Here is a 26,600-nt window from a genome sequence, read left to right as displayed (position 1 = left end):
CTTGTCTTGTGTGATGCCCACCGAGCTTCTCGTTGCTCCTTACTCAGGTTTGGTTCTCAGCAAGGTATATCCTGCTCAACAATGTACAGAGTCAGAACTTTAAGCTGTGTAGGAAACTGAAATGGCATTAGGCTGTTTTCTGAATTTGATTAGGATAACTTTGCATAATATCTTAGACATTCTCCTGTGGCTGTCCATAGTTCATTTGTCTTAAAACATATTTTGATCATACCTAGAAGTACAGTTCTTTAGTGTTCAGGGGATTAAATTCTCAATTTGCTGAGTATCATATAATCCAAAGAGCCTGTTAGGATCTTCCCAGAGGTTTGAGCTAACCCAGTGGAAGTTTGGTTTTTTCCCCTCCATCTTTGGACATTTGAATCCAATACCATATTACCAATTGTTTTTTAAATTCCTTAGGCACAAAAGTAGGTTGTCATGAGGCGGGGGTGGGGGGCACTAGTCAAGAAACACATCCACACCCCTGAACTTACGGAACTAATTTTATAGCTGTTCTAGATTGTGGCCATAGTTCTCAGTATCACAGTGTAATATTTGGATCCAGTAGCTCCTTAGAGATCATCTAGATTTCCAGGATGTGAGCTTTTGAGAGTCAAATACCTTTCAGCCTCCTGAAAGTAGACAAATTTCTCCATGATGACAACTGCTCCCCCTTTGTCACCTTCTTTAATTATGAGACTGGATTGTTTCTGAGGCTGTTCATTGCATTTTTTCCAGCATGAGTGAAGTTGTATTGTGAGAGATTATGTTTCTTGATTATGTCCGTTTGGCTCAGTGGCGAGCGTCTGCCAAAGAGAGCTTTGATTCAAAGCTCACACCCTGGAAATGTAGTTGGTCTCCAAGGTGTTACCAGACCGAAATCTTGTTCTTCTACACGGCTACCCACCAGAAAGTACCACAGTGTGTCTTTCTGTCTTTTGCCATATATCAAATGGCAAAAGACCATTTGACCATAATATGGCCACACCATATTAACGTTGTATTTTTTCCTGAAATAACAGATTTTCGCCCCAACAACAAAAAACTTACCGGGCAAATATGTGGTCATCAAAAAGTTTTTGTTTTAAGAAATTCCAGAATAAAAATGTGTCATTTTCTGTTATTATTAAAAAATAACTTTCAGCTGTCTGAAGAAGAGAAAATTCAGCGCTACAGTATTCTGTCCGAGTTGTATGAACGTATTGGATTTCACCGCAAATCTGCGTTCTTCAAACGTGTCGCAGCAATGCAGTGTGTGGCACCCAGCATAACGGAGCCCGGGTGGAGAGCCTGCTACAAGCTTCTTTTGGAAACCCTTCCTGGTTACAGTCTGTCTTTGGACCCTAAGGATTTCAGCAAAGGTACGACTGGTCTTAAAAGGGCGGGAGGAGGTGCACGTACACTCCGTCTCTCCTAGATTTTTTTAAAAAAACTTGGATGGAATATATTAAAAGAATATACATAAGTCAGATTAGAAATTGGGTGTTGAATGGGATGTGAACCTGTACATGGATCAGATCTGTGAATTTATACTCACTAATATGAGGAAAAGCTGGGCAAGCAAAGGCAAATTTTAAGACATTGGAACGGTGGCTCTTCCAGCCTTTCTGTGGTAGGCCCTAGCTAGTAGCTGAGACTCTGGTAGATAAACTCTATTTCATTTCTCACATTGTAATCTCCCCTTGACATTGCTGAAATTGAGTTTATCCATGAATTCAGAACAATGGACACCGCCCCCCCCCCCACCCCCCGGGGTGTGTGTGTACAGAGACTTTATTCTTATCTTACTACAGATGCTAATTTCTGTTCTAATCAAGCTGCATTGTACCTTTACATCCTGCTGCCCTCCCTTGTAACACCCCACCCACTTTTGGCTGAGCTATCAAGGCTCAGGTTCTCCATTCCTACTCGTGTCTGAAGAAGGGAGCTCTGACTGTCGAAAGTTTACGCTTTGAAAATCTTGTTGGTCTCTAAGATGCCAGTGGACCCAAATCCTGCTGTTCTACTGCAGACCAACACAGCTACTCACTAACTAATATCTAAATAATTTTATTTTTATTAGTATTTTAATCAAATATTTGTCTGTTCCTTCTAGCCTTAATGAGGATTAATTTGACTTTTTTAAAAACAATTGCTCTGTTGGGCCAGCAAGATTTGAGCCTAGTGTTGGGCCAATGTCAAATAATTGATTTTAAGCCCAGTTTTCAGATGATAAACTTAATTTCTCCAGAGGAGTTATCTGTGTTATTCTGTAGTAGCAAAATGGTAAAGAGTCCAGTAGCACTTTAAGACTAACCAACTTTACTGTAGTATAAGCAGGGCTTTTTTTCAGCGGGAATGCCATGGAACGGAGTTCTGGAACCTCTTGAAAATGGTTACATGGCTGGTGACCCCGCCCCCTGATCTCCAGACAGAGGGGAGCTGAGATTGCCCTCCGCGCCACTTGGCAGCGCGGAGGACAATCTAAACTCCCCTCTCTCTGGAGATCGGGGGCGGGGGCACCAGCCATGTGACCATTTGCTCCAAGGGCAACCCACTGAGTTCCACCACCTCTTTTCCCAGAAAAAAAGCCCTGAGTATAAGCTGTCGAGAACTACAGTTTTCTTTGTCAGATGCATCTGACAAAGAGAACTGTAGTTCTTAAAAGCTTATGCTATAGTAAAGTTGGTTGGTCTTAAAGGTGCTACTGGACTCTTTACCATTAAACTAATTTCTGTTTAACATTTAATGGGCATTCAGGCAAATTATGTAATGTCAAAAAGAATTTGAGAGAAAATATATCTTGGATACGAAGAATATTAGTGAACATCAGATTGATTGCAATGATCTGTGTTCAGTGCCACAGTGTGTGTGTTTGCATATGTGTGTGTGTTTATTTATAACAGTTACTAGTGACCTTTATACCTTGCAGGAACTAAAGGAAGCTTAAAATATGAATAAGATAAAAATCATAAAATGAATGCAAACAGTTTAAAAACACAATTTAGGACTGCTAATAAACATAGAAACAAAATTAAAAGCAGTCCTAATTTTTTTAAAAAAACTGTAATTGGTTGGTGTAATATGAAATATTAGATTGATTTTTTATCCATATGGCAAAGAGGTATGGTATAACAATGTAGGGAACACAAGGAGCTTTTTTGCAGGATGGCTTAGAGGTGTTCAGGAACCTTGGGCACAGTTAACATCGAGACCTTTAGCTTAGGAGCAGTCTTGCAGTGCACACATGAGGATTTGGCATTGGTGCTGTCCTCTCATCCTTTTGTGCAATGCAGCACAGGCAATCCATCACAGAGTAGCTGCTTTTGGAGATCTACCTGATGAATGCCTGTCGGCTATCCTATGCCTACTTGGCAGCCCTGCATCTAATTAATTAATTATTTCATACCTCTCCTATCTCCCCAGTGGGGACCCAGAGCAGCTTACGTTGTTCTCCACTCCTCCAGTTTATCTTCACAACCATCCAGTGAAGTAGGTTACGCTGAGAGGGTGTGACTAGTCCAAAGTTACTCAGCAAACTTCCACGGTGGAGTGGGGATATGGACTGGGTCTCCTGGATCCTAGGCTGACACTCCAAAAATCTCTTTTAAAATTGATTTTATAGAGGATATTTTAGCATCTTGTAATGTAACGTGTTTTTACCTTTTAAAAGGAACTCATCGTGGGTGGGCTGCTGTCCAGATGCGTTTGCTTCATGAGTTAGTGTATGCATCTAGAAGAATGGGAAACCCAGCGCTTTCAGTCCGGCATCTATCTTTTCTCCTGCAAACCATGCTAGATTTTCTTTCTGATCAAGGTATGTATATATTTTCAATTAAAATATATACATATTTATGGTATTGCGAATGCATAATATTAACAGATATATTATTATATACATTGTTTTAGAAAGGATGGGATCCATACTGCTGTTTGTATACATAAGAGTTTGAAATACGTCCAGTGTGATTTTTGACTTACATTTTTTGATCAGCAACCTCTTCCACTTGCATCACAAATCTTCTCTGTTTCAGAAGTGATTTAATAAGTGGCATGAGTTGGCCAAGTGGTAGAGCAGGTGCTATCGTTTTTAGAAAAATGCTCGCTCAAAATGATTGTATATAACTAGTGGATTGTCAAAATGATTTTTAACATTGGTTTAATTTGTATATTGTATTTAATTAACAAACATCTGATTATAATTATACATTTTAGTACTACAGTATAATTGAGAAGCGCAAAGGCCTATAGACTTTGGTCCCATATCTGTTTTGCTTTTCTAGTGCTGTCCTCTGTTGTGGACACATTCCTCCATTACTTAGTGTTTTCCATGCATTTTCCATTTACCAGAGAAATGTTCTTCACACCAGAGAACTATCTCCGTAACAGATGGCGACACTGTGCAAGCTGAAGGAAGGTGCAGGAATTCAGCTCATAAAATGTCAGAGTTTCAGAGTTTAGGTGCCATAGCTGAAAGAGTTTTCTAATTCATGCTTGTTTATCATACCTCAGATGATGATAGAATGCAGAAAAGAGCATCTGTTTATGGCCTAAACAAAGGCAGTCCTTAACATATCCTCATCCCGAACCGTTTTATGGTTTTAAAGGATAAAATCAGCACTGACTGACCTCTAACATGAATTGTGAGCCAGTGTGTATAGTACAATACTGCTAGTATGCACAGGAAGGCAAGACTCAGATTATTTCTGGCTGTCACATTCTGAATCAATTGAAGACTCTAAATACTTTTTGAAGGCCCCTCTGTGCAGAACATAACCATCTTAAGTATGACCAAGGCATGCATAACAATGTCAGATCTACTTCCCTAGAGCATATTTTTGTTCCAGTTATTCATAATAATATATAACACCCGCTCCCCAACTCGATGACAAAAATGTAATGCTTATTATGTTTGGTTACAGAAAATCTAATAAGCTAGGTTCTGTGTTTCTTCTCTGAGCATCTTATGACACATCTGTCCAGGCAGCGGCCTGGCCCAGATCTCCTGACTTTCAGAAACAGAATTACAGCAGGAACCTTGAGACCATTCTCTGAGCTCTTCCATTAGGACATAAATGGTGCTGTGCCTTCACATTAGTGTGTTTTGCATTAGGCTTTGAGACTATCACTTGGTGTACTCCCTATGCCATGATTTTCAAGCTTTGTTGCATTCTGCTTGCTTCGGATTAATGCATACTCATTAACTTCATTCATAATTGGCACCTGAGAGGGAAAAGAAGTCTCAGTTCCGGAAAGTGGGAAATTTCTTGGATGCTGTTTCAGAAAAAGTTTCGCCAGTGAGAGAATTCTGGAGAGAGAGCCGGGGGCTTTATTTTCCAGCTCAGTGGTTCCATTGGGGTTTAACTGTGAATTTCACAAGTTGGGCAGTTGTGAAAATCATTTTTAGAAATGTTGGATTATAGATTCAAAGGCTGAAATAAAAATATAATCAGACTGAGCAGGGCATCTTGTATAAATTAATGCTTGCCATTAATTCATGAGTGAGAGTGAAGGATGGTTTATCTGACACTTGGCTAATGAGTTGGCTTAATGTGCAAAAAAAATTATCTTGGTTAATTGAAAGTGCCTGCAACTTGTCTTTGCATAACTCATTAGGTTTTTTTTCCTAGTGTCAGACAGTTAATTATAATAGTGAGAAACTAAACAAAATACGTTTTGCAATGTAGGCTTAGCTTGATAATATAAATAACATAAATAGTGAAATATTTTCTCTTTTCTGTGTGACTTTCATCTCGGGGAACACTTGGAATATCTTGAAGTAGACTGGTCATCACTGTATTTGATATCTAAGTTATCAGTGCTAATATAATGTAAAAATGTTTGTGCTATTGCTTCATACTAATAATTTGAACACACTGGAAAACTGAAAATGGGTTTGCAACATGAGCTTTTCTTCTAAACATCTTGGTGAAGTGTATCACCATCGTTCCTATTGCACATGTAGGGAACTGAGGTTGATTGACTTGTCCGATCCATATGGTCAGTTCATGTCATAGTGTCAGGTTCCGCCATGGGCGCCACTATGCTGGCCGTCGGCACGCCTGCCCTTGAGTCTAGGAAGCCATCAGGGACAACGCAGGTTCTTGCTCTGTGGAAGGAGGGGGGGTATACATCACCCTCTCTCCCTCTCAGCCCACTGGCAGGCCTGCTCTACCTGACAGAGTCCCGGCTGCCTCCCCTTTCTCCTCGCCTTCCAAAGCCTCTGCCCTCTTTGCCTCCTCTGGGCTTGCTCTTCCTTCTGTCCCTCATCTCTCTCACTCCTACTTCTTCCAGCTTCTCTCTTTCACTCTCCCAAACCCCACCACGCTCCTACACAACCCACCACGAGCTCCCTCCTGAGCCTGCCTTTATAGGGCTTCTCCCAACTTCCTCCTCCCTTCCTCCCAGGCTCTGCTCTATCCCGGATGCTCTCCAGCTGGGCATGCCCTCAGGTGTTTCCTCCCTCGTCCCAGTCTCTCCCTGCTCTCCTATTCTTTCTTGCAGGGTGGGGCTACATGTAACCCAGCTGGTGGCCCCCTCAGGAGTTCCTCCTCCCCTCATTCCCTGCTCTCTCATCCTTTCCTGCAGGATGGGGCTTGCAGGGCTTTTCCAGGTGATGCAGCTTGGCTGCTTCTGCCTCTGCTCACGAGGTGCTGCCCTGACCTCCTGACTTCTGGCTAGTTCCCCAGGGTGGAGGTTGCTGCTGGTTCCCCCTAGGGCTTGGGCAGGGGCTTCTAGCCCGTCTGTCCTGGTCTCAGCACCCCAGGTAGGCATGCGTGCTTCTTGCCCTTTGGGGCTTGGCTGGGCAGTGCGCGCCTGGCAGTCGTCCTCAGCTGGCTCCTTTCCCCCCTCACTCTCTGCTGGCTGGAGCTGAGTCGCCTCCCCTGGGCTCTCTGTGCCCGCAACCGGGGTGCCGTTGGTCTTCAGGTAAGAGGTCTGTGGCAAATCCGGGGCGCTTGAGGTGCTCATCCCCGGACACACAGAGAGAAAAATGAATCAAAGCTAGTCCATATTCAAGCCCACTTCTTTATTTGCTGCAGTGTTCTAGCTTGCAAAGGGACACACGACAAGAATTTATGTGACATGCATATGTGAATAAATGCCAAGTACAGACCACAAGCAAAGAAACAAAACATGTAATGTGTGTGAGGGTAGTGTAGGACAGAACTGAAGAGCATAAAAGTTCTCCTTAAAAATATTGAAAGGAGATATAGGTACATGATGTATACTCTTGCTTTCCCCCCCCCAGGCTCTGCACAGCAGGAATAAAAAGGGGGGGGGATGAAAACTAATAAAATTGTCTTGAGAGCTGAAGGTTGTAAGATAAAACACAATTATTTTCTGACTTGTTAATATAGTAAACACCTTCTTCTCAGAGAGATAAAATTCTGAGTTTGGAAGAGACCAGAAATCACTCCTGTTCTATTGCATTGCTTCCACTTTGTTAAGTGATATCCACATATAACAGGAACTTGGCAACTTGCCAGTGGTCCAGGGTAGAACAGTCACTGCTGATGGGAAGAAGCTCCTCCCTGGAGGCAGGCAACGGTCATCGCTCTTTTGCTGTCTCCTGATGGGAGGGGGTTCTTCCACAGTCTTCTCGTCTTGGCCCTGTCTGGTTTGTAGACAGGCGGTCATTTCTCTGCATTATTAGACAGTGCGGCAACTCCTTTTCTCCATAGTCTTCCTTGTTTTTCTTTCCTCTCTCTGCCTCACTGGAAGAACTTCTCATCTATTGCTGCAGGAGTAGGGTTGGGGCCCTTTTCTGGCATACCCTCCCCTTTACACAAAGTTTCTGTCTTTGGGAGGGGAGGATCACTGTGGGGGACTCTGCTTTAGCCGCTGCAACTGCGGTGGCGGTTGGGGCACTCATGCTCCAGGATGGAAGAATGCTCATGCCACCCAGTCAGGGCTTCAAAGCCTTGCAATGCTCTCCTTGCTGTTCCAAATTCCTGAAAGCCTGCGGCTGAACATAGCCCCTCTAGCCAGATGTGTCCACAGTGGTTTGCTGAGCGCTGTCTTGAACTGGTGGGACTATAAGAGAAGACCCCTCCACACTTTTTTCCAGGGTTAAGATGGGGAAAGGGAGGGAAGATGGTGGAATGCAGAGGACTTTCAGATTCAGGCACTCAGCAAGGGGAATGTGAAAGCTGGCGTAGTGTAGCGGTTAAGCAGTTGAATTGCTATGCAGCACTTTGCCGGTTTGAATCTCACTATCGCTGTGAACTTACTAGGTGGCCTCTCAGCTCCAGCTCCCTAGCCATATTGTGGGGATAATACCACTGACTTGGTTCATTGCTTTAAGTGGGTGCTAATCTGTCTAGAAGACCAGTATGCAAATAAACTGTTGAAAAGGTTTAAATCCTTTCAGGAATCCGCACCCAACCCTGACTTCAGATCCTACAGGACCAAAGGAAAGTGGCACCAAGCCAAACCTTCAGCCAGTGCCAGCAAGCCCTCATCCAGCACCAGAGAAGGAGGAAAGAAATCCTCACCCTGACATCAGACCACCAGAGGGGGGGACCCCCCCCAGACATCAGGGGCCGCCTGCTATGCTTTGTGAATGCCTGGCACCATACAATCTGAGATCAGTATACAGTATCCAGGGGCAACTCATTGTAGCTCAGTTTTCTGCCTCAAGACTGGTTCATTCAGGTTGATAGGTATTGCTGTTCAACCCAGCATCACCTCGTGTTCCAGGCAGTAGACCGTCTCCTCCTCATCGGATCAAAAGAGCTGATCCCATAGAACTGGAGGGAATCTGGAGTCTATTCCATCCTGTTCCTGGTTCCCAAGAAGAATGGAGATGTGAGAGCGATGCTAGACCTGAAATGGTTGAACAAGCAGATAAAAGACAAGAAGCTTTGCATGGAGACCTTTCAAGTTAATTGAAGCAGCAGCTCACATAAGAGACGTCTTAGCCTCACTGGATAGGTCAGAGGTCTACTTTCACATCCTTATTCTCCAGGCTCTTAGGCACTTCCTGCACATTGTTTCTGCTGCCCACCATTGCCAGTATTGGACCCTCCCCCCTCAGTCTGAAGTCAGCTCCCCAGTTATTCATCTAAGTGCTGGTGTCCCTGATGGCACTTCTGTGAACCCAGGGAGGTCTTCGCCTTCCCTTACCTGGACAACATACTCATCAGATCACCCTCCATATTTCAGGCATTTGTGGATGTGGACTGGACTTTGGCCTGCTTTCAGACCCATGGCTTTGTGTTCAACAGGGAGAAGAGCTGCCTTGTTCTGTCCCAGTAGATTCTCCACCTCCTGTACATATCCATGAAGGTGGTTTTACTGTCTCAAGAATGTAACTCCAGATCAGATCACTAACACCGGAAGTGGTGCAGAAGTCTCGGGTGAACCTCCTGACACTGGCAAGTCTCCTGGGTGTGCTCGCGTCTTGTCAGGATGTGATTCTGCGGGGCATGTTACACACACACACACACACTTCAGCAATACCTGCTGCTCTTGCAGAAGGAGATCAAGCAACATCTTCAAGTCTCTATTCTCATTCCGAGCCAGCTGCAACAAGATCTCCAGTCGCGGATAGCACCGGGAAGGCTACAACAGGGATCCCCATTGAGGGAAACACCCCCCCCCCCCAGGATTCTAATCACAATGGATGCCCCTCTCCTGGACTGTTGGGCTCATTCTTACTGTGAAGTTCCCTCCGGAGTGGTCGTAGGGTGGGACCGTCAGTCTCTCCTTACTGTCAGAGTCCCGGTGGGAGAACCTTGCTGGAGGCCATGTCGCAGTCTCTCCTGTTCTTTATCGTTCTTTCTGCTTTTTTCCTTTCCTGTTCTAAATTTGTTCTCTGACTGTTGGAGTGTATCACGTTAATAAGTTTTAGTGATTGGAGTAGCATGGCTTCTGGACAGATCTGGGAGACTGAAGGAGAAGCCTTTCCCGCCCTGAGTCAGCAAAAAAAATAATAACGACACCCCTGCCTGCCTCTAGGGAGGAGCTTCTAACCATCAGTGTTGGCTGTTCTACTCTAGCAGCGCTGAGAAGGGAACTTCACCATAAGTGAGCAAACTTTCCACTATCTTTAGTGGTGCATGAGGAGCAAACATTATACTTTTACGAGTGGTGTATTCACAATTCAAGGGACAGCTTAGAACAGCGATCCAGATGGCAAGAGGGAGATTCCAGATCTTCTGTCACATCTAATCTGTGAGAAACTATTTTCTGCATATGACTGCTTAGACCCTGTCAGTTGCGCAGATGTAATGCTTCTGATCCCTTGGCCAGGTTTAATGGGTGATAATGGGTTGAAAACGTCACATATTCTGTCTCCTCTCTCGTGCCAGTTCTCCCCCCACCCCGTCCCATCATCCAGTTTCTGTTAAAGATATAACTCTGCTCTGCTGGTTTTGCTAGAGGGCCACTTCATGTGGGGATTATGGGTCAAAGACCCATATGTGCAAGAGGTGCATAAGTCCTCTTGCCGCAGCGGATGCTTCAATGGCAAATGCTCGGTGCACACATTGCGCTTGAAACTTTTCTGATCAAGTTCCCTTTAAGATGGATAGATAATCTTTTATCCGAATATCTGTTTGGTGCCAACTTTAGTTTCCCCCCTCAAATCTTTCTCCAGCTCCCTCTCCCCGCTTTGAGTGCAACCTTCAGCTTAGTCCTTGTTACCAGGTGAAGGTAAGGTTAAGCGTGGCTAACAGCATTTGCACACATACATCCTTTGTTACTCTGGCGTTTCTCCCATCCTCTCAGTTTGCTTTCTCTTCCAGCGTTAAGCTCTTCAGGGTGGGAGCCGTGTGTTTATATTACTCTGTAATATAATGTACATTACTCTGTAATGTAATATAATATAACCACTGATGGCCTCACTTAATCATAATAGTAACCATCAACAGACCATGTTTTGCAGGAAATTAAAGTCATTGTGGAGAACAGATTAGCAAATTCTCAAAAGATGAGCTAGACAGACCTCTTCAGCACTTAATTGATATGTGTAATGTGTGGAGCAACTGTACAGCAAATTCACTTGTGAAATTCTAGCATAAGCTGTTAGTTTTTGATGGTTATGCTGTTAAACAGTGTTTAATATTGTTTAACTACATCAAGGTTATTAAAACTGAGAAAGTAGTCCTCCCCCTTTTTTTTTCTGAGAGATCAACCAATTAATTGTCATTAGCTTTGAAAGTACAGACTTTCAAAGCTTAATGACAAAAAATGTGGGATAAAGACTGTATCCTTGGGGAAAGTGTGGCTGGATCCAACCAGGACGTAAAGGATCCCCTTTGATTACCTCCCCCCCTCCAAAGTTCTTCTAGGGATAATGGGGCCCGCATGGCCAAGTAAGGAAAGGAATTAGGGGAGATTAAAAACTGGTTGGATCCAACCCTATGTGTTCACGTATTGCAGCTTTGAGGCAGATGTAATGGAGAATTTCATTCTGTTTCAGAAAAGAAAGATGTGACACAAAGTCTAGAAAATTATACGTCAAAATGCCCTGGGACAATGGAGTTTATTACTCTTCCAGATGGCTTAAAACTTCCACCTGTTCCATTCACTAAACTACCCATTGTAAGGTAAGTCAGTAGTTCAAAAGTGGAATCAGCTGCCTAGGGAGGTGGTGAGCTCCCCTTCACTGGCAGTTTTCAAGAAGAGGCTGGATGAATACTTGTCAGAGATGCTTTAGGCTGATCCTGCACTGGGCAGGGGGTTGGACTAGAAGGTCGGTATGGCCCCTTCCAATTCTGTGATTCTATGATTCAAGAAGCTGTATTTGCAACCCATTTAGAGACATCTAAGTCATTGGCATCTAGCCATATTGGGCTTGTCAGGTTTTTATGCTTTGCATCCCGGAGGGTAAAATGTTTCTTGTGACCGGTGTGCTGTTCTACTGGTCACCATTGCAGAACATTTTAATATCTCCATGAAATGGCAGCCTGTTCTTGTATCTTGCAAGCAGTTATTGTTCTGAGGGACAGCACTTGCTTAAGCGGCAGTTGAAACTGCATCTTAACTCCTGACCACTCATCTCTGCTGACTCAATAACTCTCAGCCTTAATATATGCATAGTCATGGTGACTCAGAAGGATAAACATTGTAATCAATATAGCAGCATCTAATTGTTTGAATGATGTGTTTTTGTTCGGTTATAATGAATAGATTTTTTTTAAGACATGCATGTTTTTAGTCTGTTAGCTGTCTTGGTGACCCTGATGAGTGCAGAAAGGTGGGGTATACATTTTGCAAGTAAATAAAATAAATTCTAAATGTTATGTTAGGGCGTTTCTTTTGCCACTTTTCTTGATGCTGGTTTGTGCAGGCATGAAATGCTCAATTGAAGACCAAGCCATTGTTATACCATCCCCTTGCCATGTTTTGTGCTATATAATAACTTTGGATGAGATACATATAATAATGAAAGAAATCGGAATTTGTTTTGCCTAGTAATAGTTTTGAGTTATAGCAATGTTATAAGATGTGTAATTTGCATGAGATATATAATAACTTTGTGAATGAAAGTCATTTCCACCATAATAGCAATCTTGCCATGTAAGAAAGGAAAAAGAAATGTGGAGGGGGAGCCTTTATTCCACTAAAGCTGAAAAAGCCAAAAGAAAGTTGAGGAAAAAGGGTATATCTGCTCTTAAAAAGCACTGATATGTAAACATTAATAAACAAAAAACAGCTTCAGAAAGTCAATAAAATACATTAAAATGCTAATTATGTTAGAATAAAACAAAGCCACTTTCAACAAAGTCTTCATCAGTGGTCCATCATCACAAAGTAGCCATAAAACAAATTTACAAAAACTATGTTTGTACATATATGATACACACACTTACAGTGAAATCTTAGGTAGAGTTACTCCAATCCATTTAGGATTTCACTGCTATTTTGTGAAAATGGTTCTCTGATGAAGACTTTGTCAAAACACATTCGGTTCTTTGTTTTATTCTAACATAATTAGTGTTTTTTATATATTTTATTGACTTGGTGAGATTTTATTAAAGCTTATGTACCATTTCTTTTTAAGAACAGATAACACCTTTTTTACTCCAATAGTCTTGCCCTGTTTCACTGACAGGGCATTCCAGTTTGTTTTGTTGGAACTGTCGTGGTTGCATTCCATCCAAAGAACTTTCTGTAATGTCTTAGATCCCCTGACTTTGTAGAGGCAATGGCTTAGTTCAAGAAATCTGAATTGGCATTGCCTGTTAATAATTTTGTGTTGCAGCAGTGTTATCAGATGGATGCAGAGTAGTAAGCTGCAGTACTGCAGCCCAAGGTCTGCTCACTGAGTTCGATCCTGGCAGAAGCCGGGTTCAGGTAGCCAGCTCAAGGTTGACTCAGCCTTCCATTCTTCCGAGATCGGTAAAATGAGTACCCAATTTCCTGGGGGTAAAGTGTAGATGACAGGGGAAGGCAATGGCAAACAACCCCATAAAAAGTCTGCCAAGAAAACGTCATGATGTGACGTCCCCCCATGGGTCAGTAATGACTCGGTGCTTGCACAGATACCTTTAATTAAAAGGTATCTGTTGGTGACACATAGGAACATACTCTGTATACATAAGACGTTCTAAATTACTGTAAGTAATATTGCTGCAATTATTAGACACATCTTTTTAGAGCTTGGATTCGGCTTCTTTGAAGATGAAATGTGCGCTTGCAACAATCTGGCAAATTGCTAGGGCTAGGCAGGAATGGATACTACACGTGCAACTGCATATTTAGTTTAGAGTCTGAAAATTTTGTTGGAGCATAAAGAAGGCAACAAAGATAGAGAAGGCCAAGCTTCAGAAGTTAATATCAGGCCTGGCTTCTATAAGAGCTTCATATTGCCAGCCAATAACAGGAGCATACGTTGCTCACTCCAGTTCTCTAGTGTACCTTACAGTCCCCAGTTGGAATTCCTGGAGGGTTACTTAGTAGAGATTTCTAAAATTGTCCTGTGACTTACCTTGTTTCTTCCTTTTCACTACATCAATCACTTTAATTCTCTCTGCTAACTGACAATTTGCTTATAGGGTTTAACAAGCCTATATTAAAAATCAACTTGTTCATTATTTAACAGATCTGTCAAGCTCTTAAACCTCCCTGTCAGCCTTCGACCACAAAAAATGAAAAGCTTACTGGGCCAGAACATGTCAACCAAAAGTCCTTTTATATATTCTCCAATCATTGCTCACAATCGTGGAGAGGAGCGAAGTAAAAAAATAGGTGAGAATATGATTTCTGATCCTTATTCGCTTTTAAAATGCACCCCGCTTCTACATGTGGTATGCCACTGTCACTTGCCACTTGCAGGCTGGCTGGCTTTTTCCCTGCAAATTGAATCAAATAGCTATTGCCAGTTTTTGGATCAATATGCTATTTCCTCCTCTTGATTATAAAACTGACTAGACAACCTGGCTCAGGCATCTTGCATCCGTCTTGGCTTTGTTTCTGCTTTCCTATGTGTTAGGCCAGTGCTATCTTTTCAAAGGGAACAAGTAGTTCAGGTTTTCATAGACATCATTCAAGACGACTGCAAGAATATAAAGTGATTTCCCCCCACTCCTTTCTAGTCTTATTGAAAACCTTATTGAAAACATGAGAACCACAATGGTAGCAGATTTGTTGCAATGGTTTAGGGTAATTTAGCAACGAAAGCTTTATTACTCGGAGAGGAAGACTTCCCAAATTATTGTTCATATTCATAAAAGGCCAATGAATTTTAATGGACAGTAGCAGCTGGTGCACTATCACTTTCCCTTGAAGAACTGGTGTTAAAAGGTCTCTTTACAGCAATGTATTCCTTAAGCTCCATCCTACCCCTCTCATCTGTCTTACCTCTCCAAGCTCTATCTGGATTTTTCTGTGCTGTTTGAAAATAAAGGAGAAATGCCCTCTGCTTCTTGTGAGAGTACCTGAACTGTTTTCAAAAATGGGTATGAAGGTACATTAATTATTTTAAGAGAATTGACAGAAATAACTGTGCTAAACTTTGAAGTATTTAGGAGGGTTTAGTCAATAATAATTACAATCTATTTAGTACATTTTTATTCTCTTGTGGTCCAAAAGTGGGGCAGTCCACACTCCTGGGTAGCTCCTCCTCCTCCTCTTACGCAGGGTCGGCCAGCTTTGCGATGCCAAGGGGGAGGGGCTTCCCTTGCTCTTCAGTTTTTTCTGGCCCTGCTCAGGAGGGAAAACGCACTTCTTGCTCCTCTGGAGCAGTGATCCTAATTGCACAATGCTTAAAAATAGAAGAGTGGTGCTTGGCTCGCAGAGGATAAGGAAGGACTTGTTCCTCTCCCCCCCCCCCGATCGCCAACCTGGGAAGGCGATAGCGGTGCGACAGAGGACCGCAGTTGCGAGCAGCAGAGCCGATGTTCCTACTGCTCTAGGACCTGGTATCTGCAGGGGCTGCGGCAAAGCACCGAAGAAGCAGCGGCCACGGAATTGAACGTTGGACGTGTTTGGCGCCAAAAAGCAGCGGCTGCCCTGAATTAAGTGCCGGAACGCCAGAAAGCGGTAAGATCCCGTCAGCTCGAGGAAAGAGGTGGAGGCATGTTTTCGTGCTAAGACGAACCTGGACGGTAATTAATCCGATAGGCACCTAAATTTAATGGCCTGGATTCATGTAACCCCACACTTTGCACTTTTGTTTTAGGCGGGATAGGCTTTTTGGTGGGAATCATGGAGAAAGCGGGCCTTGCAGAGAGTCAGTCAGAGGAGGCAGCCATTGGTGGTATGGAGTCTCCGAGCTCGCTGTTATCTTCACACTCCGTCCAAGGGGAGAGCCAGGAGACAAATGATCCTGACCTTTTGGGGCAAGAGGCAAAGTCCAACATTTTGGCATGGATAAGGTCAGAGATTAAGAAAGAGCTAGAAGGGGCGGTGAGAAACCTTATAAAGCAGGCTGTTCCCCCCAGACAGGACAAACCTAGGCCAATCCCTTCAGGAGGGAAAAAGCAAACCAAAACTCATGCCCATTCCAAGGTAAAAAAGAGACGGGTGGAAGATTCTAGTGCATCAGAAGAGCAACAGTCATCTTCAGACCTTTCTGACCAATCCTCTGAAAGTGAGGAAGGAGAGCTGTCCGAAGAGGAAGAGGAAGAAGCAGGCCAAGTTCAAACTAGGCTTTTTCCTCAACAAGTGTATAATAGGCTCCTGGCAAAGGTGCTAAGAACCCTAGAAATAAAACAAACAAACCCTGGGTCACAAGATACAGATCAGTCGTATCCCCAAGGCTTGGAAAGGGCTCTTCCAAAAATGGGGCCCAAGCAAACAGGGGTACCCCTTCCAGACGCCTTTCATAGCATCCTCAAAGAGGAATGGGAAAATCCAGCAAAGCCTAAGGTGTATCATTCTGTATTTCACAAGCTTTATTTCCTGACACTTGATGCAGCAAAGAAGATCAAGCCGCCCATTGTGGACTACTCAGTTTCCAGCCTTGCTACTTCATCAGTCCTGCCAATGGACGCAGAGGGCATGCCCAAAGATCTGTCAGACAACAAGATTGAACAGGCGCTGCACAGGAAATTCGAAGCCTTGGTGGTATCATTGAGACCCTCAGCTATGGGCAGCGTACATTTGGGCCTCAGACTTAGCTGCCGCAGGAAGGGAGGTTCCCAAGGAAATCAAGAATGAAGTTAAAAAGATAGCACTAGCTAGCAGCGGCATTTGCAGCGGACACCACACTAGACTCGTTCCAGATGTCTTCAAGGGCCATGGGTGTCAATGTAGCTCCAAGACGTAACACCTGGCTGAGAAACTGGGATGTTGATCCCCAAACATGTAGTAGAGTGGCAGCTATCAAATTTGCTGGGAACAAGTTGTTCGGAGAAGCCTTGGAGAGACACTTCGTAGAAGACACCGAAAAGAAAAAGGTCCTGCCTTCAAAGTACAAGTTCAGACAATACTTTTGTGAAGGCAAAAGGACCCTGAGATTGGGAACTGACAGACCATTTAAAAGCAGGTGGCAATCTAGTCAGCGGAACGAGGGCAGATCCTTCACCTTCAGAAAGTCGGCTGTGCAAGTAAAGGGCCCAAAGAAAGGTAGTCAGGCATGGCTGTCAGCAGTCAGCCTCTCAGATCGGAGAAAGGCTGCAAAATTATGCCGACTAGTGTAATCAAACAGTATCGGACAAGTGGGTGCTGGACATAGTATCCAAGGGCTATTCCTTGGAGTTCGAAACGATCCCACGAAAACGATTTATTCAACTTCCAAGGAACACCTTACATCTGAAACATATCAGGATAAAGGAAGCAATTCTACACCTTCAAGAGAGAAGGACCAGTACCAGTGCAACATCAGAGGCAGGGACTGTACTCAGTGTTTTTCATCGTGCCGAAGAAAAACGGGGATGTCAGGGAAGTCTTGGATCTAAGCTGTTTGAATCAGTACATAAAGTCACGAAAGTTCAAGATGGAGACTATGAAGTCCACCATCGGAGCCATACAAAAAGGGGACTTCTTAGCCTCCATAGATCGGTCAAAGGCCTATCTGCACATTCCCATTCGAGCAGCACACAGGAAATATCTTCACTTTGTTTACGATGGGGAACGCTGTCAGTACAGAGCCCTGCCGTTCGGGTTGAAGTCTGCTCCGAGAGTGTTCACCAAGGTGCTGGTAACCCTAATAGCCTTCCTCAGAACAGAAGGAATAGCCCTATCTCCATACTTGGACGCCGTCCTCATCAAAGCCTTGTCCTTGGAGTCAGCTCAGGAAGCAGTGAGGGTGACTATGGACTGTCTGGAAAGGCACCGTTTTGTCATCAACAAACAGAAGAGTTCACTGGAGCCAGCGCAACACATAACTCATCTATGAGTGTTTGTCAACATGGTCAAAGACAGGTCCTTCATATCGCTGGAGAGACAGCAAAAAAATTGTGGCCTTGATAAGATCGGTACAGAGAGAGAAACAGGTGGAAGTAATGCAGTTGGCAAAATTGCAAGGAATGATGGTGTCGTGTCAGGGTACACTCCAATGGTCGAGGTTCCATACACGTCCGTTACAACAGTTTCTCCGACCATATCAGAAGGTCATAACTCACAAACGGTGCAAGAAGGTGGAGTTACCAGATGCATTGTCCAGGGAGATGGAATGGTGGACAGAACCGAGCAGATTCCTAGAGGGATCGCCATTAAGAGAACTGAAGAGGCTAGTACTGACTACAGATGCGAGTCTGACTGGATGGGGAGTGCACATGGAGGACAGAATGATACAAGGATCATGGAATGACAAGAAGACTTCCAGCATAAACCTGTTGGAACTGAGGGCCATAAAGAACAGCCTATGGAAACTTTAGGATTGTCTGAAAGAACGGCATGTCATGGTCCACACAGACAACATGATGGCAAAAGTCTATATGGCAAAAGTCTATATAAACAACCAAGGAGGAAACAGGTTCAAAACGCTATGCAGAGAGGCAAAGGAAAACTTCCTCTGGGCAGAGATGAACCTGAAGTCCATAAAGGCCATTCATGTAGCGGGTTAACAGAATGACCTGGCGGAATGGCTGAGCAGAAACAAAGTGGACCAATCCAAATGGAGACTGAATACTCAGGTGTTCAACCAAATTTGTCTAAGATTCGGAAAGCCGGAGGTGGATCTGTTTGCGAAGACCCAAAATGCACAAGTTCCGAAATTCTTCTCCTGGCAGAAAGAACAGGAAGCATTGGGCACAGACGCATTGAGCAAGGACTGGCCAAGGTCCCTTCTGTATGCCTTTCCACCAATAAGAATCCTACACAGAGTAATTCAGAAAATAGTGAAACAGCAGGCGGAAGTGATCATGGTTGCTCCATTCTGGCCACGGAGGCCATGGTTCCAAAATCTGGGACGGCTGTCACTGGAAAAAACCATGGAAACTTCCATACAGGAAGGATCTGTTAACACAAGGAAAGATACGACATCCAAATCCAGGTTCCCTAAGTCTCGCTGTTTGGAGGTTGAGCGTGGTCAACTACAAGAACTAGGATATTTCGAGAAAGTGATGTCCACAATGATGGCTTCATGGAAACATTTGACAAACAAAAGCTATGATAATACGTGGCAGACATTTCACATGTGGTGTGATGAGAAAGGAAAAAAACCCAATTACAGCATCGGTGAAGCAGGTTTTGATATTTTTGCAAGAGTGACTGGATAAAGGACTCAGCACCAGAACTCTGAAAAGACAGGTGGCGGCATTATCGGCTGTTAAAGGATCCAAGAAGGGAACATCACTCACAAAACACCCTCATATCAAGAGGTTCCTGAGAGGCGCTGTGCTGTTGAACCCACCACAAGTACACAGGTTTCCCACGTGGAACCTCAACTTGGTGCTTACGTCCCTTACAAGAGAGCCATTTGAACCTATGGCGACCTGTTCCTTGAAAACGCTGACATTAAAGACAGTTTTTCCTAGTTGGGATAACTAGGGTGAAGGGTGTCTGAAATAGGTGCCCTGTCAGTTAATAGGGAACTATGTATTTTTCATAATGACAGAGTAGTTCTTAGGTTAGACCCTACCTTTATACCTAAAGTGAACTCGCTGTTTCACAGGGAGGAAGATATAATTCTGCCTTCTTTCTGTGTGAACCCCAAGGACGAGAGGGAGAGGGAATGGCACAAGTTAGATGTAAAAAGGGCTCTGAGTCTCTACATAGAAAGAACCAAGCACTTACGCAAAGTGGAGAAGATGTTTATTTCATTTAGGAAATGCTCCTTGGGAGAAAAAGTGACAACATCCACATTAAGTTGGTGGATTAGAGAGTGCATCTTTTTGGCATACAAAGCTAGGAAGGTAGAGCTCCCTGTAGGAGTCACGGCTCACTCCCTAAGGGGTGCAGCCACTTCAGCGGCTTACAGGGCCCTTCCTGTGTTAGAGAGGATATGTAGAGCGGCAATGTGAAAATCCATACATACCTTCACTAGATATTACAAAGTAGACCAGATAGCATCAGCAGCATTTGGAAGGCGGGTGCTTCACCATGTCCTGTAAAAAAGAAAAGAAAAAAAAGAATGAAAATACCCACCCAAGGGTACACTGCTAGGCATACATCCCAGGAGTATGGGCTGCCCCACTTTTGGACCACAGGAGAATGGAAGATTTGTATTCACTTACCGTGAAGCTTCCTTTCTCAGTGGTCCGGAAGTGGGGCAGTCCACAAACCCACCCAGTGTATGATAGATAGGGTTATTAAAAGAAAAGAAAAAGAAAACAAGTGAGATCTGTGACGTTAGGTTTTTGAATGTTCTCAGTTATTGTGTTAGTATTCTAGCTTATAGACTAGAAAGATTGGAGACGGGAACGAGCATTGGAGGGGTGATCCAGGCTTGGATACAAACTGAAGAGCAAGGGAAGCCCCTCTCCCTTAGGATTGCAAAGTTGGCTGACCCTGCATAAGAGAAAGAGGAAGAGCTACCCAGGAGTATGGACTGCCCCACTTCTGGACCACTGAGAAAGGAAGCTTCACGGTAAGTGAATACAAATCTTCCATTTTGTCTTTCCGTCACAGAATACAGGGCAAACATACATGGTTTTCCCTCCCACCATTTAATTCTCATAACAAATTTGAAAACAAGCATAAATCTGAGTACAGAGACGAAATATTGTTGAAATAAACCTTAACTTGACATGACATGACATATTAAATTATGGGAAACTATACAGTCGGAGTGTATCTACAGCAACATATAGTACCGAGTAGTATAGTCTATAGACCCTTTACCAAAGCATCTCTCTTAGCCATTTCTTACAGCACAGCCCTCCTATCTGACTAAACAGCCCTCCTAAATAATTTAGTTTTGCATAGTTTGTGGAAAGCCAAGAGAGTGGGAACTTTCCTGACCTTTTTAGGCAGGCTGTTCCATAAGGTGGTGGCCACTACAGAGAATGTGCATGTATGGGTAACTGTTGATTTTGTTCATTTGCATTGGGCTGAAAGCCCTGTTCAGATGAGTGAGCACAAGAGTTATCCAGGAAGACCTGTAGTTTGTCTGGTACTGCTTTCTAAATCACTTTGTCTAGGAAGTGCAGATTAGAGACTGGACAATACTTGGCCACGTGGTTTTTTTTTCTAGGGATGGCTGAGAGAAGGTGCCCTGAATTAGTGACTGATTTATGATAGTCATAGAATCTTCACAAGATTTTATCAGGATCCAGTGCACAAGTAGTAGCTTTAATAGATGCCAGTATCCTGTCACTGGGTCCGAATGGTTCAGAAGCAGGCTGGATGGTCTGTTGAGCATTTTGTCCGCCTTGCTTGTATTACAGATGGCATCCAGATCAGAGTGTATTTGTCCTATGTTTGTTAGCAAAAAATGTCACAAAGGTGTCACGGCTAATTGACTGTTCTTGAGCCAGTGAAAGTTTAGTTTTTGGAGTCAGAAGATGTCAAGATACCTTAAAAATCGGGATGGGCATGAGCCAGCTGATGCAGTGGTTGCAGAGAAATAACATTCACTTCTTCTGGATAAAATGGCTCCTTGGAGGGTGGCCTCTATGGCCTTATACCTAGAAATGTAAAGCCCAGACAAATTGGGGAGAGGGATGTGTTTTTCCTCATTTTTCCCAAGAGCCCCTCTCCCCAGTTTTTTCCATAGAAAAATTGGAAATTTGGGGGAGTACTAAAATAAAGTTCCTATAAAATATTTTCTCTTCTAAACTAAATGAAATTCTTCTAAAGACAAGATTGGCATGCTGTAAATTTAAGATTTCTGCACTTGAAAGGATACCTAATGTTCATGAGGGAACCTGCAGGGCTTCCATTGCTTCTCAGCTGTTGCATGTCTTCTCTTGTCTTTCTGAACTGACTCTTCTCTTATGGTTGACCTTTTCAACTTTCCCTCAACCTACTGTAACTCATATACCCACAGGTTGGGTAACAGTAGCTTATTGCCCTACCTTACTGGACTCTGGAGGTGAAAAAACCCACCATAAAGAGGTAGGACAGAAACTGGACCAAGTCCTTGGAGGAAAACTTGGGAATTGAGCTCTCTAACCAGATAGTTAGCACAATATACCTTAATTTTTATCTGCCACAGATAACCATAGCTTCCATTGCAAAAAGAAGGGTGTGTGTGAGGATTTCTCATGATTAGATTTGCCAGTTCTAGGTTAGGAAATTCTGGGAGATTTGGGGAGTAGAGCCTGAAGAGGGTTGGGTTTGGGGAGGGGAAGGACCTCTGTGGGGCTGCCACTTTCTTCGGGGAAACTGAGCTCTGTAGTCTGGAGACGAGTTTTAATTCCAGGAGGTCTCCAGCCGCCACCTGAAGGTTGGCACCCCTACTGGGTATTGTGTGAGCTTTCTGCAAACGATGCAAAACTGAACTATTCAAAAAGGCTTTTTACTCAAATGGGAGGGCTGTATTGTAGGGATGGGGTCTCAGATGCTTCACTAATGAGTTAGGGACCATAGACTTCATCGCTATGTTGCCTTACATATTAATCTGTTGCTTTACATATGAACTCCTATGTACCACCTGTGCTCCATGTTGTCTAATGTCAGTCCCTGAATTGATTATGTTCTGTTTCAGTATTTTTTCTACCCTATACTGGATTCTTGCTAATGCTATGTCTTTTAAACTTGTGTCTGTTTACCCTATGGCATTGTTTGTGGAAATGTCCTTGATACTGTATTGAAATGTACTTAATACTGATTGTCAGGGCTTTTTTTCTGGGAAAAGAGGTGGTGGAACTTAGTGGGTTGCCCTCGGAGAAAATGGTCACATGGCTGGTGGCCCCGCCCCCTGATCTCCAGACAGAGGGGAGTTGAGATTGCCCTCTGCACCACTCAGCGGCGCGGAGGGCAATCTAAACTCCCCTCTGTCTGGAGATCAGGGGGGCGGGGCCACCAGCCATGTGACCATTTTCAAGAGGTTCCGGAGCTCCGTTCCACCGCGTTCCGGCTGAAAAAAAGCCCTGCTGATTGTACTAATCTCATACTGTGTAATCCATCTTGAGTCTCAGTGAGAAAGGCGGACTATAAACAAACAAACAAACAAACACATAAATAAATAAATAAATACCTTTAATGGCTGGCATTGCATCTCCCACGATTATCCAGAAGTCAATGGGCAATTTAGGGGTGCCTCACTTTATTTTTTGTGGAGTTAGGCCTGCAACAGACATACAGACCAACCAACCCTTTTATCATCATTGGGGGATTTGGTCTTATTTGGCCTTATTTCCACATCAGCTGGTAGCTGGGAGGACGGTTCAATCACCACCTAAGCCATTAACTTCCTCAGTGACCTTTAGCGAGGCCACATGGCCGATCTGGTGGTTGAACTGGAACTCTCAGGCTCATCCTCTCCGCCACCAGCCGTCTCGTTGATGTCATGGTTTATACTGTTTTTCCTTTGCATCGTTTTCTAATTTTGTAATCCTAGTCCTGTGGCATTGTTTGTATTGGAGTTCTTCTGCTGTCTGATTGCATTGTTTTATACTTTGTAATCTGCCTTGAGTCTCAGAAAGGTGGGCCATAAATAAATAAATCAGCCCGGAGGCCAAATATTAGCGAACTTTTGCAAAAGGAAAATAACTTTTGGACACATACCTTGGAGAAGTGATGTGAAAGACAGCAACTTGCTTAAAGCTGCACAGGAAACGGCCTGCCAAATCCAAGTCGAATTCCTCTGTAGCACATTTTCTGCTGGGAGTTAGTTTAAGCTTGGTAAGTAGTTAATGAAGGACATAAGAGGTGACCTGCTGGATCAGAGCTGTGGTCCGTATGGCCCACCATCATGTTTCACATGGGGGCCACCAAGTTGCCCGAGAGCGCCAGCAAGCAGGGCATAGAGGCCAAGGTCTCCCCCTGACGTTGCCTCCCAGCACTGGCATTCTGAATATGATGGTCTCTTTAATCATCATGCCTAGTAGCCACTGATGGACTTCTCCTCCAAGAATCAGTCCACCTCTCAGTCATTATTTGCCTGTACTTGCGTAATATCTTGTCCTTTCACCGGATAACCTGTGTGAATCTACCACCAAAAGCTAAAAAGCCACACAATAGTTCTAAATTGCCTGTTACAGGCGAAGCAAAATTGAGCCCCCAATGAGAAGTAAGATAGTTTCATCCTGGCTGTCAGTGCTGTGTCTCCCTCCCTCCTCCAATTTTCTCCAACCTTCCTGGGTCACAATATAAATTTTAGATCAACAGTCAAGATTCATCTTCAGAACGAAAACTTGGATTGTGGTACATGACCAGCAACCACAAGTAATCCAAGGATGTGGCTGATAAAAGATATTCCAGTGTACTGACTGCTCCTTCACCCCCAGCATCAGTGGTTGTCCTCAGATATACTCCACTGCTGTAGTGGAATGTATACAGATCTCCACAATGTACAGTATGAACAAACCACATGTACTGTGAAGGAAGTACTATAGACATTTTAGGCAGTACACTTTGCATGCTAGGATGATTGCTGTTTGTCCTGGAGAGTTTTCTGAAGAGAGAGAGAGAGAGAGAAAAATTTTGCTCACGCTCAGAAGTGCACTTGTGTTGCTTTCTTGAGGGGAGGGAGAAAATGATAGGAGATTGCTAAATGCTGGATTGGGATCAAATAGTCATCTAACAAGTCCATCACAATGTGTAATCGTGCAAAGCAGGCCTGTTTTAATTTAGAGTTAAGATACTTCTGCCTCCTTTTGTGAAACTAATCTTCTGTTTCTCATTTTTATATAGATTTTCAGTGGGTCCAGGGAGATGTCTGTGAAGTTCAGTTGATGGTGTATAATCCAATGCCTTTTGAACTTCGTGTAGAAAATATGGTATGTTTTACATCGGTAAACGGGCGTCTTGGTTCGTGGTAAACGTTATTGATGGCATAATACTTAACTGCAGCTGAGATGGAATGAGGGAATTTGCAGCAGGGACCAATCTGGCTTTGGTGTGGGAGTTCAGGATCCAAGAGCCTAATCTGAGACTCAAAACACACGAGACGAAATACCTAGATTCAACTCGTGTTCTCTTACCTAAAGGTTTGCCGGGAAGTGTAGGCGTCCTTGCAGCTTAAAGTTTAGCATTTACAGTGCAGGCGTCCTTGAAGCTTAAAGTTTAGCATTTACAGAGCAGCGAGGAGGGAAGTGCAGGCGTGGGGCGCCTTTCCTCCCACTCTCAAGGTGCATCACGGCATTTTCCCTTCCCCTCACCCGGCCTGGCCCTGCAAAGCGATGCCTGGCTGCACCGGGAGACTTTAAGCTGCAAGGACCCCTCTCTGCTGCTCTGTAAATGCTAAACTTTAAGCTGCAAGGACACCTGCACTTCTCCCTGCTGCTCTGTAAATGCTAAACTTTAAGCTGCAAGGACGCCTACACTTCCTGACAAACCTTTAGGTAAGAGAACATGAGTTGAATCTAGGTATTTCATCTCGTGTGTTTCGACTGTTAGTTTAAACAAATTCTAGCTAATTCCAAGTATTATCTTAAACTAAAAGAATAGACTGTAGGATCCTGAGCTCCCATGACATAGTCCCTCTCATCCATGTTTCCAGTTCACTTCTCCCTTCTCAGCTGCAGTTAAGCATTATGTCATGGTTTGCGTACGGTGAAAGTACTAATTGCAATCCTGTTCATGAACATAAACTGTGCCCTGCAGAATCAGACACATGGCCCATTAAGGGAAGTGAATGGCAGGTACCTGTGTGTCAGTGCTAGAAGTCTTCAAGCCAAGAAACTTTAAGACAAACCTCAAGCGTTTCTGCAAATATATCAGGAGCAGGAAGCCAGCTAGGGAGGTGGTTGAGCCTGTGAATGACAAAAGAATAAAAGAATTACTTAAGTACAATGGGGAGACGGCAGAGAAACTGAATGGATTCTCTGCGTGTGTTTTCACTGTGGAAAAGATGGGGCTGTTGTGGAATGGCCCCACTGACCCCTGAGCCCTGTTCCATTTTGGCCCTCCAAGGCATCTAAGCACTCAACGGTCCATCTACAGAGGCAGCAAACCTCTGAATGCCAGTGCTGGGAGGCAGTAGCACGGAAGGGCCTCTGTCTGGTTGGCCCACTGGGCAACTGGTTCTGCACTGTGTGTGTGATGGGGAAAATGACAAAACACCCCCCCCCTTGACCTTTCGTATGGATTAATTTTCAACCAAACATTGGTTTTAATTCCCAAAGGTCCTGTGCACCAGAGGGCAGTTTGGGCAAAGTCTTGCCAGGTTCTGCCGAAGGAGGGTAGTGTAATGATGCTTGTTCCCCACACAGCAGTAATTAATTTGTTGACATCTATAAACTTTCTTTATGTGTTTTTATGGTTTTTTTTTTTAAAAAAGGATATTTATTTTAACTTTACCTAAATCACTACAAAGCTGTAGTCTGTTTCTCTTTGAGACATTTTCTTTTGTTCTGTTATATCTGATTGGCACATTATGCTCTGTTAGTTAAGGCATCATGGTTAAACCCAGGGGTTTTTTTCCAGCAGGAACACGGTGGAACGGAGTTCCAGCACCTCTTAAAAATGGTCATATGGCCGGTGGCCCCACCCCCAGATCTCCAGACAGAAGGGAGTTTAGATTGCCTTCTGCACCGCCGAGCGGCATGGAGGGCAATCTAAACTCCTCTGTCTGGAGATCAGGGGGCGGGGCCACCGGCCATGTGACCATTTTCGCCGAGGGCAGTTTAAACTTTAAAAAACTCCTCCCTTGTTCCAGCTGACCCAAAGTGACGTCATTG

At 43.9% G+C, this 26,600-nt stretch overlaps 1 protein-coding gene across 1 annotated transcript in view; it reads left to right on the top strand.

Annotated features, from left to right (window-relative positions):
* Positions 1-26,600, top strand: part of TRAPPC9 (trafficking protein particle complex subunit 9) — a 500,310-nt gene that overhangs the window by 39,127 nt on the left and 434,583 nt on the right. The window contains exons 9-13 of the mRNA XM_054984964.1: positions 1,145-1,361; positions 3,653-3,796; positions 11,405-11,531; positions 14,030-14,175; positions 24,613-24,698. Of these exons, the coding sequence (XP_054840939.1) occupies positions 1,145-1,361; positions 3,653-3,796; positions 11,405-11,531; positions 14,030-14,175; positions 24,613-24,698 (720 nt within the window). The remainder of the gene's footprint in view (positions 1-1,144; positions 1,362-3,652; positions 3,797-11,404; positions 11,532-14,029; positions 14,176-24,612; positions 24,699-26,600) is intronic.

The sequence above is a fragment of the Eublepharis macularius genome, chromosome 7 (assembly GCF_028583425.1).
Source record: "Eublepharis macularius isolate TG4126 chromosome 7, MPM_Emac_v1.0, whole genome shotgun sequence".
NCBI lineage: Eukaryota > Metazoa > Chordata > Lepidosauria > Squamata > Eublepharidae > Eublepharis > Eublepharis macularius.
Note: the sequence above shows the minus strand (reverse complement) of the source record. Positions and strands in the feature narration are given on the sequence as shown.